The sequence below is a fragment of the Leptosomus discolor genome, chromosome 2 (assembly GCF_034619465.1).
Source record: "Leptosomus discolor isolate bLepDis1 chromosome 2, bLepDis1.hap2, whole genome shotgun sequence".
Taxonomy (NCBI): Eukaryota; Metazoa; Chordata; class Aves; order Leptosomiformes; family Leptosomidae; genus Leptosomus; species Leptosomus discolor.
This window is the reverse complement of record NC_141392.1, coordinates 124,919,758-124,937,584: the sequence shown is the minus strand read 5'-3', so window position 1 is coordinate 124,937,584 and position 17,827 is coordinate 124,919,758. Positions and strand designations below refer to the sequence as shown.

General features: G+C 45.7%; 1 protein-coding gene across 1 annotated transcript; it reads left to right on the top strand.

Moving 5' to 3' along the window:
- Positions 1 to 14,553, top strand: PRSS55 (serine protease 55). The gene is given in 6 exon segments (XM_086460494.1): positions 1 to 93; positions 95 to 222; positions 1,110 to 1,381; positions 3,792 to 3,919; positions 14,228 to 14,387; positions 14,390 to 14,553. Coding segments are annotated over 6 exon segments (945 nt in total).
- The last annotated feature ends 3,274 nt before the right edge of the window (positions 14,554 to 17,827 follow it).

The following is a 17,827-nucleotide window of genomic DNA, read 5'->3' as shown; positions in this document are numbered from 1 at the left end:
ATGTGTCTCATTTTGTACTCGGAGTGTGGCCTCTGACCATCTTACGAGTCCTTTCTGGAGACTGGCAAGAGGATCACAGCAGGGAGACACACACACACAGAGCAAGGCTGGGGAGTTCCCGTGGCACGTGTGCATCCAGAGCAATGGGAGACATATCTGTGGAGGCACCAAAATCATCGCATTGTGGATTTTGACTGTGGCCCATTGCTTTGCAGAAGAGCTGTGAATACTCAAGGGAGGCCAGGACAGCCCAGGCACAATGGATTGATAACATTCCTCCTTGTGGGTATAGAATATGTACGTCCTTGGGGCCAAGTGCAACATATATGTGACTGAGCCAGAAAGAGAGCCCCGAAAACAGGAGTTGTCTCCTTTGGCAAAAACAGGACTGTTTTTGATCAGAGGTAGTGTTACAATAGAAATGTGCAGCAATCTGCATAACCAGGAGATGCAGAAGTGGAATATTTTGAAGGATGGACTGAGTAGCCTTGTATAAATGCCCATGATGCTGTTCTGATGGCCCCAAGCATTTCCTGTATGTCTACACACGTTGCGGTACCTTGTAAAAAGAGATGTATTCCATTCCAGCTTATTCTAACCCCCAAATTACCTTTGCTTTCACATAGCAAACACCTTTACCTTGAGGAGAGTCTGATTTTAAAACAGCAGTTTCTGGATAAATCAATGCCATGCAATACCCAGGGACAGAGTCCAGCCCTCTGTGAGCCCGCTCTGAAATTCAGCAGGTCTGAGAGCTGAAACTACTCGGTGACAAATGGCCTGTGGCATCACAACTTGGAGCAGCTGGCTGGGAGCAGCACGGTCCGGAGCAGCCAGCCCAGGGCACAGCGATCTGGAAGATTCAGCCCACTCCATCTGTTAGTTAGCGACTGGGCTATTTATAACTTGGTTGCGTTCATGTTCTACCTCTGCACCTCTCTCCCCTGAAAATTAGCTTTGCCTCGAAGTGAGGGTAGATTTCTGTGCTGTTTATAGCTAACCTGCCTCTGCAGATTGCTGAGCACCACCCTACCCTGCTCATGGGGAGGAGGCACCAACCTTTATAACACAAAGTCTTCTGCCTGCACTGCTTCTGTTTTGTTTACAAGGCAAACAGATCTCACTGTTGTGGTAGGAGGAATTGGCCTCAACGTCACGCTCGAAGAACATAAGCCAGACAGACTGATCCTTCACGAAAACTTTCACAGAATAAGCATGCAAAATGATATTGCTCTGATCCCGCTCTGCTCTCCCATGGAGTTCAGCAATGAGAAAATCCCCATCTGCTTGCCCTTCATATGTGGCATCAATACGTGGCAACACTGCCAGGTTGCTGGTTGGGAAACCACCAGTCAGGAGATGTATTTGGTAACGGAAGCTGGTTTTTATCCATTTAAAGTAGATGCTCTCTCCCAGGAGGGGTTACTTACACTAACTTCCACTCCCTGCCTCCCTGGTAAACATCCAGACCCTCACAGCCTCTGCACATCCACCAGTTCTCTGTTCAGTGCAAGAATGAGGCACCTAATGACCCCCAGAGCAAAGTCCCTGGTGCTCTGTGCACGTATGTTCAAGCTGACGCCTTAGAGCCACCTTTGCTCTGCAGGACCTCAACCTTACTTTTTGGCATCTGAAGTAGGACAAGCTCCACGCTGGTGGGCAAGTTAGGCTGGGTCTAAAGTGATCTGGAATAAGGGAAATGAAGGTCTAGGGCTGTCTTTGGCTTAATGCCTCCACAAACCAGACTGTTTCAATGGTACTGGCCATGCCTCTTCTTCACTCATGTAGAACAGCAGATTGCTATTGCTAATTGCTCTTGTTTAAGCCATAATGAAAGTAGCTCCAGCACTGATTGTGACCCAAAATGTCTATCCTGAACAAATATCATTAAATGGCTAATGAGAAATTTCATTGCTGGAAAGAGGTAACCAGGACAGAGTGTGCAGGGTGGTGCCTTGGGGCTTTAATAGTCCTTCCTAGGATGTAGTAAGTGAATGTCCCATTTAATCCGTGCTATTCTGCTCTGTAGGGTTACTGCCTTCTCTCTGAAACTGTGTTTTCCTTCTTAGGCTTCATTTGCCTCATGTGAAAGTAATACACAACACAACACTGTATTACAGTTGTGAAACTCTCCCATTTCACCAAGGTAACATGCTCTTAGAAAGAGAAAAGCAGGGGGCTGCTGCAGAGTCACTCTGCAGCTTGGCAGGATTTCTCTTTAGCTAGTCTCTGTAAAAGGCATGGTATGGCTCCGGAGATCAGTCTCATGCTGCTGTGTGGGCTCAGTTGACATCACTTCTGCTCTCCAAATTGTACCCTGCGTGAGGTCAATGAGCAAGCCCTGGCACACACGCTCTCTGTCTGGGAGATGTTTCAGAAGAAAACCAGCAGAAGCTGAGTTTGGTGAGAGGAATGTGTGATGGTGTGATATGGGCCATATGAAGAAGTATGAGGCATTGTTCCTCAGAGGGAGAAAATGGGTCATTTCTTGTCTCTACCAGTCTTTTGTAGGTGGACATCTCTGAACTGGCACCTCAGGTCAGACTAGTCTGACTCCCCTTCAACTGTAGTCAGTTAGACCTCAGCAAGTGGAGCCACCTCCTTGGAGATGCCTACATCAAAGCATTTTAATCTGTGGGCACTTCCACGGAGCGGCCCCATTTTAGCTGGGAAAGCGGCCTGACAACTTTCTATATTTTAGTTCTTAACTTTGAGTCCCACCTTCCCAAAGGTTCTGGGAGGATTTACCTCGGTGAAATATGGAAGGAACGAGGTGAAAATCTGTATGTCTCCTCCCCAGCTACAATATCCTCCAAAAGTCAGTTTTATCTTTCAGACTCAGGCTCAATTTAAAGAGAAATGTGAGTGAAATGAGTGGGTTTTTCCATGTAGCCCTGCATATTGTCAGTCTTTTTATCACTTGGTAGTGCCCACTGTGATTTCTGTTTTCCCATCTCAAGGAAGACTGAAGCAGTTATTTCCATTGTGTACTGCCATCCCAAAAGCCACTTTGAGAAAGATACAGCTAGTACCCTGGGTGGGGCCTCACAGCCCCCCAGGAGAGCATGGGGATAACAAGGTCATCTGTTCTGGGGAAAGTTCAGGGGACTTTCCTCCTCGGGGCTCTCACAGGACCCCGTGAATCATAGAATCATAGAATAGCTTGGGTTGGAAGGGACCCTAAAGATCATCTAGTCCAACCCCCCTGCTGTGGGCAGGGACACCTTCCACCAGACCAGGTTGCTCCCAGCCCCATCCAACCTGGCCTTGAGCACTGCCAGGGAGGGGTCAGCCACAGCCTCCCTGGGCAATGAGTCCCTCAAACTGAGTTCCTCAGAAACATGAGTGAGAAATCCAACCAGTGCAGTGCAGCTTGTCTCAGATCATCACCAAGACCAACAGGATAAGCCATCCCTTTGGGAGTCTTCCAGCTGTACCAGAGTTCGTCTACAAAAATAAGTGATTTTTTAAAATCCTATTTAGCAAGCCTCCACTCCCCAGGATTTCAGCTTTGCTTGTTAACACCTCCCCCCTCTCTTAACTACCTACCTACCCACCTCCTAGGCTGACATAGAGTCAAAAGCACAAACCTATCTTTGCTGACATTTGGACAGCCCTTGTAAGCTCCCGTGACCCCAAGACCGTATGGTTTTGCCCTGAGACACTTTTGCCCTAAGAGCAGTCCCAAAGACTAGTCTCTGGCTGTAGTTTCATCCTTACAGGTCTGCAATGTTCTGTACGTTTTGTCAATCATTCCCTTCTCACTTGTTGGTTAGCGGTGGAGGTGCCAGCATCCCACGTGCTGCAGAAAGCACAGTTGAAGCTCGTCAGCAGGGAGCAGCGCTTGGAGCAGATCCCTCAGCTAGAGGAGAATGTGCTGTGGGCTGAGCTGGAGAAAGCAGAAAAAGGCACCTGCCAGGTAAAATAAACTGGCTCCTGGGTGGCCGTGCTGCCTATGGGGGCGCAGTGACATTGGAGGAGAAGCACCTTCACTTCAGGAATGAACATCGATCCTTCCCACAGCTTCCTGGGGTTTCTAAAGCTTCTCTTCAGGAGGCCAGGGTCAGGATGGCCAGGGTCCAAGGAACTGCCTGCAAAGTCATATTGACCCAGGCAGCGGGGGTGCAGGACTCTTGGGGCCGGAAAGCAGTGATGGTTCTAGAAACAAAACCCACCTTGTCGAGCAGATGGGTGCCTCCTCACACTCTCTCCCCTGCCCTGATTCCCTCCCTGCAGCAAGAGAGGCAGGAGATCTGCAAGAGAAACTACAAGTGGAAAGGAGGGTAAGGGAAAATTCCCCTTGGATGAGAGACAGTTTTGGATGGCTCTGGGCACAGGATTTTGGACTGTTACCTCGTATCAATTTAAAAATCCACTGTCTGCTGTGGCCAAGCTATGCAGTGGTGGGAGTGATGGGAGAAGAGGTCTCCCGTCCCTGCAGAGAGAGCTCAGCACAGGTCCTGTGTCCTCCTCCTGCCTGGTGTCCCCTCAGCCCTGGGCCAGGCAGTGCTGCTCTATCACCATGTTAAATATGAAAGGAGACAGGAAAGTTTGTCCAGGTGGGCCAAAGCAAAAGAATTGGGAGGGAAATTTAATCCGGGAGTGTTTAATTTGAGTATTAGAAACTTTGCTCAGGTGATGCCTTGGCTCTGATCCCAATGCCCTTTGCTAACATGGAGGGTTGGTCTGTGGGTGCCAGAACTAGTCACGTCTGATTGCAATGAGTTACTGATATAGGATGATGGACTTTTCAAGTTAAATTATGAAGAGTTTGAGGGGTATTTGTCGTCAGGGACTGCTAAGGGAAGAGAGCTGACACAAATACCCAAATGTGAGAAAACCTTACTCAGACCCTGTGCCCTCAGAACACACTCCACCTACAGGATCACTGTCCTGATGTCAAACAAAGTCTAAAAGCCAAAAAACACCTTTTCTTTCATAACTTCCAACCTCCAACCCCTCCTCTGGGAGCCTGGTAAGGACTGGGCTGTCCTGCAGCATCTGCTTTAAGACTAAGGTCTCCATCCTCCCCTGGGCAAGGGTTTTCTTAGATGTCTGCATGTGTTTGCAGGGGGACAGGTGGGCAGACACGTGTATGCACAGCTTCATCCTGTAGGAGTCATTCACTGAGAGAACTAAAACAACACCCAGGACGGAAAGAAATCCCCTGCCCTTTGGGCAAAGACAGTGGGTACGAGGATCTGGGCCCGTAGCTGGGCAGCAGAGGGGAAGGTCGTTTTGCAGAATCATTTTTTGATTAGCTAGGGAGCATTTGTCTCCAAAACCATTCATCTAGTGACTTTCACCTCCATTAAATTCAATCAAAATTTTTAAAAAGAAAACTGCCACAGGGTAGCATTAACATGATTAAAGAATGCACTTCCCAGCCCAGCCTTAAATTCTGTGGCTGAATTATGCTGGTGAAACAGCAAGAGCACTTGTACCCAGGAAAATGAATCTCCTGTATCCAGAAAGCTGATGAACGTGCTGTTTTGATCTACAGTGATGTTAGGGTCTTCTGAGAAATGAACTAGAAATGCGAGCTTTCGAAGCAGTGGAAGTACACAAAGATTGCACGTGTGATTATGCTCATAGCCCAGCAACTGCCCACTTTTAATGGAAGCTTGATCAGGCAGAAATGTCTTGCAAACTGAAATAATGAGAGCAAGACAAAACCATACCCTAGTAGAACTCTTCAGGAGAGAAACAAGTGACATGAATTTTCATCAGAATTTGCAGATTTGCTGTAGGGGAAGCATTTTGCTGATGGACCGTTTTCTGGGAAGCACTGATTGAAGTCAGGCGGGGCACATTTTGGCCTTGCTAGGCTGCTTCAGAAAACGGGTGACTTGCCTGTAGTAGGCTGCCTGGTAATGAACTGCGAGGCCAGGGATGAACCTGATGCTTGGTCTGCAGCATGGACCCGGTTCATCTGCCCTGGGCAGACGGCGAGGCACACTGTAGACAGTGCAATCTATCAAGCTATGCTAAAGATTATGGGGTTTACATCAAATGAGAATGAGGCCAGATTTCGAAATACCTAAATCCCTTACAAAGTCAGCTCTGACAAGGAGGTAGAGCAGCCCTGGGCATGGTTTTCCTCTATGCCAACCAGCTGTCTGCTGGATGATTTCCAGACACAGCTCAAGCTTTTGCATGGGTCAGGAGCCACCCACAATAGAATCATGGAATCACAGAATCCTGGAATAGTTTGGGTTGGAAGGGAACTTCAGAGGTCATTTAGCCCAATCCCCCAGCAGAGACATCTTCAACTAGGTCACGTTGCTCAAAGCCCCGTCCAATCTGACCTCGAGTGTTTCCAAGGATGGGGCAGGATCTCTTTGGATCCTGGCACCCCAGTTTAGAGGCTAGGAAGGAGCAGCAGCACATGCAAGGCAGAGACCCCTGGGGTCGGGGAACAAGACCTGGAGATGCTGAGCTTGCTGGCGTAGATGTGGTCACAGTAAACCTGGAAGCCACGTACTGCACAGATGCATGATCTGTCTGGACCTGAAGCAGATAAAAGCCTTATGTTAACCTTTTCTGGGCTTCGCTGAGAATCAGGGTACCTTGGTTCATGCCCAAAGCCAGGCTAAGTTGGGCAAGTTGCACCTAGACCCCAGGTAAGTCTACATGATCCTGATCCGGATCCAAAGGATTACCATCCTAGGTCTTTGCACTGTGTGCCATTTGTGCGCTAGATTTTCCCTGTTGCAGCAAGGGATGTTTTAGATGAGTAACTAGAGCCACAGAGAAGGCTTCACTGAGGCATTATGTAGAAATTTTATTTTACTGACCACTGCCTTAATACCATCATGTGGCATAGGACATGAATAGAAAGTCTCAGATGTTTTACCAGCTGCCATGGTATCAGATAAAACTAATTTGTAGATCAGTGACCATATTCTATAATAACTGAAGGAGACTAAATAGCAGAGCTCCCAAGTATTTGTCCTTTAAAAAAAATCCATTCACTTAAAAAGAAAAATGTATTGTATACCAATTCCCTAGTGGTTCTGCAGCCAAATATATAGATTGACTGTGAATTAACACTAACAGGATCTGTAATTGACTTATAGTTCTATTTAGTCATAAACATTAGCATTAATGGACGTTCATAGGGTACAAGTGCTAAAGAACAGACGCTAGGGATGGCCTATGTGTTATTTTTTTGTGTGCTACATTTCTTCCATGACCCCATGAACCACAATTGATGTCTAATTCCTCGCTTTCTTAAGCATCGTTTGTTAGACTCTGATGCAATGGTAACTTGAACAATAATTAGACTATGAGGGACTCACAAAGCAAATGCCTCTTCAGTGTCTTGCCTATCCAGACAAAATTCAGTAAATGGCCCAATTATATTTCAGAGAGTTTCTGCAAAGGAGGTCTGTGGGGGTAGCTCTGTGATGTGGTGATTAGGACAGAGCGTGTTCAGCTGAAAGTCACAGTTCACGTACAGTTCAGGTCAGCAGCAGATGAGCGGGGGCCCAGTCCCTGGCCTGACTTTCAGGGAATAGAATAATAGTGTGGCCACAAAAAAACAGTGGGATGGTTCCAGCTCAGCTTCACTTTGCCCTACACCCGTCCCCTCGTGTGGGGCTGATCTGAGTCATGGGCTGAAGGTATGTACCCCCTTCCACCAACTGTAGCAGGAGGTGATCTTGGCTGTCTCTGATCAATGTCTGAAATGATGCTAGGATGTGTCTAGAGCTCTGGGTTTTAATTTCTTCAGTTCTGTGAAAAAGGCGGAGAAGGACCTCTTTCCTTCATCACATGTACTGTCAATAGTTTGGAAAAGGCAAATGCCCTTTACAGCATCTGGGATGCTCAGGGCTTTCACCCCTCATGGCTACAGCGATAGCAATAGTTGTTGTGCTGGGTGGGATTTATCCAGCTAGAGACAAATATCTTTTCTATAGCCATCTGGATCTACCCAATCATCTTCCCATCAATAGGGAGGAAAAAAAGCACTTCTGACATGTAGTTCATTGATCTTGTTTTAAACATCTACTTTAAAATGAGATAAATCACTGTATGAGTGCTTATTTCTTCCCATTAACTAGAATCAAGTCCAAGGTAGAACAGTTGCCTACCTCTGAGTGTCCAGTGCTATATCCCAGGATATCCCACTGGCATCCCACTGCCCCCATTTCAAACCACTCCCTAGTGCCAGCAATATGACTGCAATGGGAGTTTGACACTTGCACTGGGAACACCAAGGAGAGGTGATCAGTCTGGAGCTGAACTCGCCCCTCGCACCCTCACTTCATCTGTGCATGAGAGTGCTAAACCAGCCCAGAAGTGGCAAAATCTCTTGCATCTTTTTACAAGTTCTTGCATCCTTTTACTGGTACTAACGTGGCTCCAGAACTGCAAAGGAAGACTTGTGAAATAGAATTTTTTTAAAGAAAAATTCTGCAAATGAAAATTTGGTCCATATAGGCAGATTATCACAGATGGAAGGCAAAGACCACAAACCAGAGAAGTGTGGTCAGTCCCACAGGCTGGTCAAAACATCTGAAGGGAGGTGGATAGATGAGGGTCTCATTGCAGTCTGTAGGGATGGAGAGTATCAGTGTGAGGTCTGAGGTTATAGGCCCTTCAGCCTGTCAGACAAAGGTCTCGTGGGGGTCAGGAGTCAACATTAACCACATTTCAGTCCAAAGTTGTTACTAATTATACAGAATAACTTTGCTGTTGTACCTTACCTTAATATAAAAGAGAGCAATCCACTCTCCATCCTTGTGGTGGATTCTCCGTCACTGAACTATTGCTAACATGTTCAAGTGGGTTTTTTCCCTAAGGGCCAGATTGCTTTAAGTAGGAAGGTATCCTGGGAAGCCCCAGAACAGAGCAGGAGAAAGGCGTTTCTGCGTTTGCCATCTCTTAAAGTTCCTTCTGAAGGGCGCTTTGATGTGCAGCTCGTAAGAATTAGAACACTTTTCCTGTGTCCCATGGTTTTATAGGGCTTTCATCATTTGATCATTTTATGATATGGGCAGATAAGTGAACAAATTCAGGCTGCGGTGGCACAATTCTTTAATCTGTGAAAAACATTCCTTCCTATTGCAAGGACCTAGGATGTTGATGATGTCACATGTCTCCTCTGCTCTCTTCCTGCGGGTTGTAACTTTTGGCCCCTCAAACTGAAGGTGTTTGGTTTGCAGCAAGGGGTTCCAGCGTTACTTTGTGTGGCTGGTGAGTGAAGCTGTGGGGCGCAGAACATCTCTGGATCAGCCGAACTCAAAACCTACGGTGTGCTTGCCCTCAGAGTGGGGGAACGGGTGTGATGACTCAGAGGAGCGGCTTCTCATTCAGTTACAGTGAGTCAACACGGCTTTAAAGGAAAGTCATGACTCACAGGCAGATTTCAATTCTTTGAAGGAGCCGACAAGCGCGTGTGGGGCGGAGGGTGATCCAGCTGATATAACGCGCTGAGATTTCCAAAATTCTTTTAACAAGATTTCTCACCAAAGGCTCATGGAGAAGTTGAGCTGTCATGAAGTAGCAGGACTGTGGTTTGAAAGGGAGGCAACATGGAGGAAGGATTTGACTGGAGAAAGGGCTTACAAGGGGAGTTGTGTTCACATCTGTGCAAGGATTTGCGATGTTCGAGGAGGGCAGATGCTGAGATGACCAAGTTGGCCAACGCCACAGCATTATTCAGAGTGGTCAAAGTTAAAACTGACTGTGCAGAGGTGCAGCAGGATCTCATTATTCTAAGTGACTGGAGGTTAAAAGAGCAGATGCAGTTCGTTGTTGATAAAGGAAATGGAGAAGCACCTCCAGCTGTACACTTGCAATAATAAGCTTTAAATTAGCTGTAGCCATGTAAGAAGATCTTGGAGTAACTGTGGATAGTCCTTCAAAAACATCAGCATGAGGCTCTGTAGAGGTCAAAAAGGCAATGAGAGCATTATGAATTATTAGGAAAGGAACAGGTAGCAAAGCAAATGCGTGTTATGCCAGGGCATTAATCTCGGGAGCCTACATCTTGTGTACAATTCCCTCCCACCCCATCTGAGAAGGGAGCGGTAGTTTTAGAAAAGGAGAAGGGTAGAGTAGGAAGGATGAACAGGGACACGGAATAGCTTCTGGTGGAAAGGGGAATAACAGAGCAGGACTCTGAGGCTTGCAAAAGAGGTGTTTGGCAGGGATATGGCACAGCTTTCTAGTCATGAGCAGCAAGGAGAGGACAGTCAAGAACTGTCCTCTTGTCACTACTGTTCAAAACACATGAAGGAGGGGGTGTCAGATGGCTGCATCAGGCAGCAGATTTAAAACAAAGAAAAGGAAGTGTTTTTTCATCCAACAGATAATTAAACTATGGAAGTCACTGACCAGGATGTTGTGGGTATTTATCCTAAGGGATAAATGGATTCAAAAAGCAATTAGATGACTTCCTGGATGAAGATCTCTCTAAGGCTATTAACCACTGTGATGTAAATACAACTCTAAATACTTGCCCTGTTTCTCATTCTCCTTCCCTGAGCACTTGCTACAGATGACTGTCAGAGACAGGAGTCTGGGCCACATGGGTCTTCAGCTAGATGTGTTATAACTGCCTTTAAGTCCATTCCGCTGTAGTTACTGGTGGACCCTGCTGACATCAGCGTGGATGGAGTTGAGCAATCTTATTCTCCCATTTTCCAGCAAGGGGATGGAGGGTCAGAGAAGCTGAAGGCTCCCACCTGAAATCTGAAAGGGATCCCATGAAAGGAGTCCAGGTGCCCTGTGTTACCTGGTTCATTTTCGATACCTGCACACTAAAAACCACATAGCCTCCTGCCTTCCATCTTTCTCTAAAGACAGCTTGTTCACAGTGAAATAACTGAAGAAATCATCTGTTTGCAAAAGCCTTTACTTCCTGCAGCCAGGGCAGCTTTAATGGCAAGTGTTGTTATTCACATGCTGATTCTCTCAATTTACACAGAGCTTACCAACATGAAAATGAAACCAGCAATGACTTGCAGGGATTGTGTATCCACCTAATGAGTGTCAGATGGGTCGTTCTCCCTCCCCCAGAGCTTCTCCCACCTAAGAAGATTTGTGTGGCAGAACGCGTTTGTTCTGATCAATTACCATGTTGCAGACACAAGTACAAATACGAAAGGAAGAAGATTACACCCTTGATCCAAAGCCCACTAAAGTCAGCAGAAAGGCTCCTGATGTTCACAAAAAGGCTTTGGCTGCTGTGAAAAGGATGAAACTTTTGATCAGCTTTGTGGACAAAGCGCCTTGTTATTCAGTGACAGTTTTTATACGACCCACAGCTATTTACCGATGAATATATCATTGCTCTCACCTCTCCTAATGGGGGGATTAACATGCAGTTGTGGAAAGCATGAGTTCAGCACCAGATCTGATTCGATGTGGTTGTTTTTCACTCATCCTCCTGTTGACAGGAAACATACAACAAAAGCAAAGATGCTATTTTAAGGGTTTTTTTTTTTCTGTCCAAAAACTTGGCACTGAGACTGAAGAGCAGGAGCAGGTATCTGGTGTGTGTTGCTAACCAGAAGTATTTCACCACCAGGATGCAGAGGGCTGAAAGCTGAGAGCAGCATTTAATAACTTCTTCGATCTTCAGAGTTGTTAACCTGAGCATTCATTAAATTAACGCTACTGGAAACATCACAGAGCTGAGATAATTGTTCCAGTGCTCAAAACTCGCTCCTCCCACACCGTCTCCTACACAAGGATGGAAAACCTTGGGCCAGCATTTCTGAGAGCTTAAGGTGGATACAGGGATATTCAGAAGCGTCCAAGAACTGAATTTATTTTCTCTATCTTTAGCCCTATGAAAACCAGGCTACTGATTCATCTGGGCTACTGCTATAATTTTGTGAGCAAGATTATCACACAGAGAGGATGATTTAGCCCACTTTGTGAAAATAATTGAGTAAATAGTTGAGTTAGATAGCTGAAGTGAAGAGAAATGGCATGTTAGAAGCTGTGCCATGAAGCAGACCAGCTCAGCCCTTGTGGAAAGGGATCTGAAGCAGGATTTGGGTCTCAGGGCTTGTGGATTAGAGCAATGGATTTGCAGCTGCTGCTTGGGTTTTCACAGCATTGCCTGACTCCCTCTCTGCCCAGGTTTCAAATCGCTTTCTGCAGCTGACAGTCCCCCAAGCCCTGCAGACAGCTCTCCCTTTCCCCACCAACCGGGCAGAGAATAAAATGAACATGGTTAAAGAGGCAGGCGGGGAAAAGCAGATCTGATTTGAAAGGCCAACCGCGTGATGTATAGTTTAAATCGGGGTTCCTGGCTCTGCCATTGCCTCGTGCAAATCGCATCCCTTTTCTGCTATGGCTTTCTCAGCTATGAAATATGATAAGACTTTTCCCCCCAAGGATAGTCACAAGGTATCAGGAATTAACTGGTATTTAGAAGCCCTGGGAGAAAGGTCCTTTGCAAGTGTGAACAGCCTCCAAATTGGACACTCCGAAACCGGTCTGCCCCGACGGCGTGCAGGGGCTCTGCCTGTGCTAAAAATCTCCTGTAGAGGCAAAAGCCGGCACGACGCATCCCGACATAACACTGACGAGGGATCGTCAGCCACTGCTGCGTCACGGGCTTGCGAACGGCTCCCACTCTCTCGACTTCATTTATTATCTTTGTGTAGGAGGCTCGAAGCGCCTTCGTTTCGCTACCAAGATAATACGTTTGGCCTGTTCCTGCCCTGAGGGAATGAGCAGTAAAATTCCCAGTAATTTAATTGTGTGTACAGCCTAGGAGATGTTCATTCATTCAAACAGGATGCCATCGCCAAGGACACTGGTAACGCACAGACTCAAGGTCAGTGCAAGGTCAGTTGTGCGATTCACGCAAATTCTTGGCTGAAACAAGGTCGGGAAACATCTTTAGATCCTGAGTCTGAAGAGGGTCTGGCAGCACTCAGTGAGATGCGGACACATAACTACATTAATGCCGTTTCAGTGCAAACAGTATTGAATTTATGGTTGGATTCTATGGTTGTAAAGGTCTTTTCCAACCTACATGATTCTGTGATCTATGATTCTATGAATGCTGAAGAAGTATTCACTCTGTATTTATCTTAATTTTCCCCTCCTGTGTGCGTATTGAACCAAAAAGAAAAGCAGAAAAAAATAAAAATAAAAAAGATAAACATATTAATGACCCGGGTCCTCCATCTACTGAAGTGAGTAGGAATTCGGCCATAAACTTTGGCGGGTGCTGATGAGTTGCACAGGGGCCTACAGCCACATCCTTACTCATTAATTAATGTATATTAGCTCAGGGTAGCTGCTGGCAGAAGGGGGGTTCATACATTAACGACAAAGACATTTCTTGAAGCAGTGTGCAAAGAGGGAAGGACAGCATTTCCCAGGAAAGCCGGCTGTCTCGGCAAATGGGTTTGTACTGAATTTATTTGCCACGTGTACTAGAGACAGGGTAGAAAAAAGATTCAAACCCACCGTGGAAGGAAACTTATCTAGAGCAGGGGCTACACAGCACTCAAGATGTACGTAAGTGTCAGAAAAGTGCTGTACCTGGCTGGGTGGATTTTGTGCTGGTTTTCCTTCTCCCTCAGGTTGTGTTCGGAGATGGCACGCAGAAGTCACACAGGCAACTGGATGTGCTCTTGGTTTTCAAGCTACAGCAGCCAACAGGAGGACATTCCTCTTCGCAGGGTGGCTGCAATGTGCGTTTGAAGGCTTGCACACGCTGGGTGAGTGATGGCTGCCCTTGCAGTAGCAGGCAAGTTTTCAGTAAAATTACTGTGGCTGCAAGGAGGATTTGTCAGGATTAGTGTTCCTCTCTTGTCCAGTTTCTGGATGCTAGCCCCCCAAAATTAACAGTGGCAGGTACGCAGCGCCTGAACGCACCAGTTTTGCAGAGAAGTCCAGGACCGAATGAGCAGTCACAGCAAATGTCCCTTTTCACTCTTGGATGTTGTCTTTTGGTGACAGGATTCAGGTATCCTTCTGGCACCGTGGGAGCATGGGGAAAGGCTGAGAAGGACAGGCCATTGCACTGAGCCAGAGCTTATGGCTGACCTCCTCCTCTTACCCTCTGTGTCTATCTACTCCGCAGGGATTGCAGGGCTGAGCTGTGAAATTTTGATTCCAAAATTTCCTTGTTCCCCTAATTCTTCATGGACTCACGATAGAGTTCAATTTTCCCAGTCAGCCTGTGGGATGCAGCTGCTATGAGAGACCTGAGGTTTGACCGTGCTATAACATCGTCCTTATGCCATAGGTGGAGAGCAGGGAGCCTCTGGTTTGCAGCTACTGGAACACCATGAAGTGGTTTCAGGTTGGCATTGTGAGCTGGTGAGAGGTTTGTGTGGAAAAGCCAAACCATGAGACATTAATGCCTGTTTACATTTACCGTAGCTGGACTGAGACTGAGACAACCATAAGGGGAAACCTTTCTTCACTGGAGGCGTGGATAGCTTTGCAAATGCCAGGGTGGTTCTTTCCAGGGCTGAGACACAGCTGGTGTTGCTCAAGTATTGTCTCCTTTTATTTACTTCTTTAATAGCAATTAGATTACTCCAGAGAAGATTTTTCAAAACACAGTAAAAGTCAGAACTACCGCCTCATTCTTCTTGTGCTGCTGACCCATATAGTCATGTTGCAGATGAACCGGCTCCATCTCACTGATGTGGACACAGACATCAAAACGAGATGCCACAACGAGACAGGAGAGTGAGGCAGAGGCCAGAGAAATGAAATGAAAGAGCCAGGACACAGACGAGAGAGCCCATAATCCTCTGAAAAACACTGATTTTCCACGCTGGTGGGTCACATCAGGCCCAGTTATTTGCTAAGCTCAGATGCAAAGTCAAGATGTGGAGCTACTTCCCTCAGAAAGCTGAAACCCTAGGGAAGGTCTTAGCTTACTCAGTTGCCTATTAGCTTAGCTGTTGGTAGAATAGCTCTGGCTTACTGTACCTTACAGCTAATTATTAGCTGGATTAATGCATCTTCTGCCTTGCAGCTGGCTCAAGATAAAAGCATCTTCAGGGACCACAGCAGCCGCTCTGGTGATTTGTCAAGCTGCTGGACATGACTACATGTCATATACAGTATCTCCTTGAGCTAGAAAAAGGGCAAGAAATATTTTGGCCAGTGTTGGAAGATGTAGCACCCTATAACTAATAAGTCTGGTTTACCTGGATTGCAAGTGCTGGGTTTTGGTTGTTAAATGCAATAGAGAAAAATCTGGCTGGCTGAAGAGAACTGTTTTGGAGCTACCCATAGAATGCTGTCTACAGAAACCTCTTGGCTTTGTAAGTAGCCAAAATCCCTTGCAAATAAATGGTTAACCAAAAGAAAATAGGCGCTTTTTTTTTTTTTTTTTCTTTCTGTTATAGATCTTTTGCATGTGTTGCTGAGAGGTCCCCATCCCAGCCTGAGCTGAGACTGAGCTGGTCCTTCATTCAGTGTGTGGTCCTTCATTGCTTCTCCAGCAACAAAGTGCGTTGCAAAATGCATTCTGGTCTTCGCAAGGAAGTTGCTTTTCTCGGAAATGATGGGCAAGGAGGCAAGCTGCAAGGTCTCCTTCATGTCCCACCTTTGCAATGGCGTAAAAGCACCTGTAATTTGCAGCAATGATAAAACTCAGTGAATGTGCAATGGGACAGAACCTCACAAATTGGTTTTAATTACCTTGATATTTTCTGGCTAGCTGGTGTAGAAGCCTTGTAAATGAGAATTAATTCATCTACCTTAAGCTAATGCAAACCCATCTTGGCATAAAAGTCAGACTTTATTTTCTGTGTTATCTGAGCAGAAAATAATGCTTAATTATTATTAGTTCTGAGCAATACTTATGAAAATTGCTCCACATTAATTTCACATGGCTGACTGGCTAATGGATGCATAAGGGTCTTGTAACCCTTTGCAAAAAGACTAATAAAACCTAAAAACAACGGGAATATATTACTTTAGCAGCTATTAGTAGTAGACAGTGTCTGCTGGCATTAATACCTATATTTATTTTCCTTTCTATTAATAATATATCAACAATTTCTAGAAGCTGTGGCAGGGCTGGACATCAGGAAGTATTTCCTAATGCTGCCATCTCTTCAGCCACAGAATTGTTTTCCCCAAAGGACATAGATATGTCCTCCTCTTTGAATTATTTTAATGTAGGGTTTGTACCAAGCACTCTTGTGTACAACACATGGCATGGAAAAAGCCTGCGCTCATAAGGAGCTGCAAAAGGACTTGGTAGGCCTTTTCCATCAGTAGCATTTGCAAACTGATAATGGTCTGTGTTAAACAAAGGCGATGCTACTTAACGAGTACAGCAGGGCACTGCTGCTATGGGTTTTGATCCGTCCTGCTGCTTGTTTACTGAATGGCCTTGGGGAAAGAAAGTTTGTGCTTCGCACCTCAGCTTCTCTACTTGTAAACTGAGATGATAAAAGTAGTTTACTTTGCTGTATGGAAGCATCAGTTCTGGAAACTGAGACCAGCTATGTAGCTGCAAAGTGATAAACAGGAAAGAGACTTTTTCCTCCTTATTTAAAACATCATAAAATTCATTAAAGTGAATTCATCTTTGCTACTACGTACACTGTTCAACATTTAGGGCGAGAAAGGAAACGTTTGTTTAATATTTCTACGCTGTAAGTAGGTCCGATGAAAACACGTTGATGCTGCATTTTGTTTCAAAGCTATTTGTGCTTTGAGAGAGCACGCCACTTTTGATTATGGATTTGATGGGAGTGTGTTGGAGTCACACAAAATCAAAACGCAATATATCGGCTTTGTCATTAACATTTCAACATGACCCATTAATCTTTTTAAGCTTTACAACGTTGGTGTACAATTTCTTATGTTATTGTATTCCATATTTGTGGATTTAGATCACCTAAGTGAAAAGTTTCCAAACCGAACTACCTCAAATTTTACGCTTCAGGCTGTGGTTTGGAATGTTCACTTTTTGTCTTAATTTGCAGCTCATTTCTTATTGCCCCTTCCCTCTTCCCAGATACCTCTTCCTCATGTCCAGTCAGCCCAATGGAGAGCCTCAAGCAGCCTGGGCAAAAAGAAATACGTTTCTTTCAATATACTTTGCCCAGTGAGCAAAGCTGGCCAACATAAAACAAGAGGCTGCTGTATGGAGCATGATGATGCAAAGCAGCACACCAAAATACAGATTTTGTTCTTGGCAGTCCTTTAGCAGCAAATACCAGAAGAGAAGTAGGATACAGAAATGCTTAGAGACCTGGGGAAAGCTCCATCAGAGGATACACGGGAAAAAAATAGGAGGATATGGGTAAGAGACAAAGAAGAGGTAATCAGGCCTTGCTTGCACGTTTTTCTAAGGAGATAACAAAAGCACTCCCCATGAGCACTGAAGGCAGCAATTAAAAAGCCAATATATCAAAATAATTTTGGCTTATTTCTGCAGAAATTAAGGCTTCTGTATATATATGTGTTTCCCTGCCTGCTCCATCCCAGCTAGCCATTTGCATGCAAGCTTGACCAGAGAGATGGAAGATTTGAAGATGATGGTGTTTGGTGGCAAAAGCTGGTTGCGGATGAGGAGTGGGGAGGGCTCCAAATAAGCAGGACAGCCGTGTGGCTCTACCTCAGAGGAGGAAGATTGGAAGAGCATCAATCCAAGGTCACAGATAACTACAGATGTAGAAATCTAATCTTTACTCACGTGATGATGCTCTCCCCCAGCTCTTCCTCTGTAGCTGTGACATGGGTGATCTGAAAATAAAGCAGTTCCCAGTGCTATCCTTTTAGAGGGACTAAGGTTTCCCATTTTCTCCTTTTCCAGCCTGTACTTCCTCACAGGGGTAAGACATAATGAAAATTATGAAAATGAAATTTC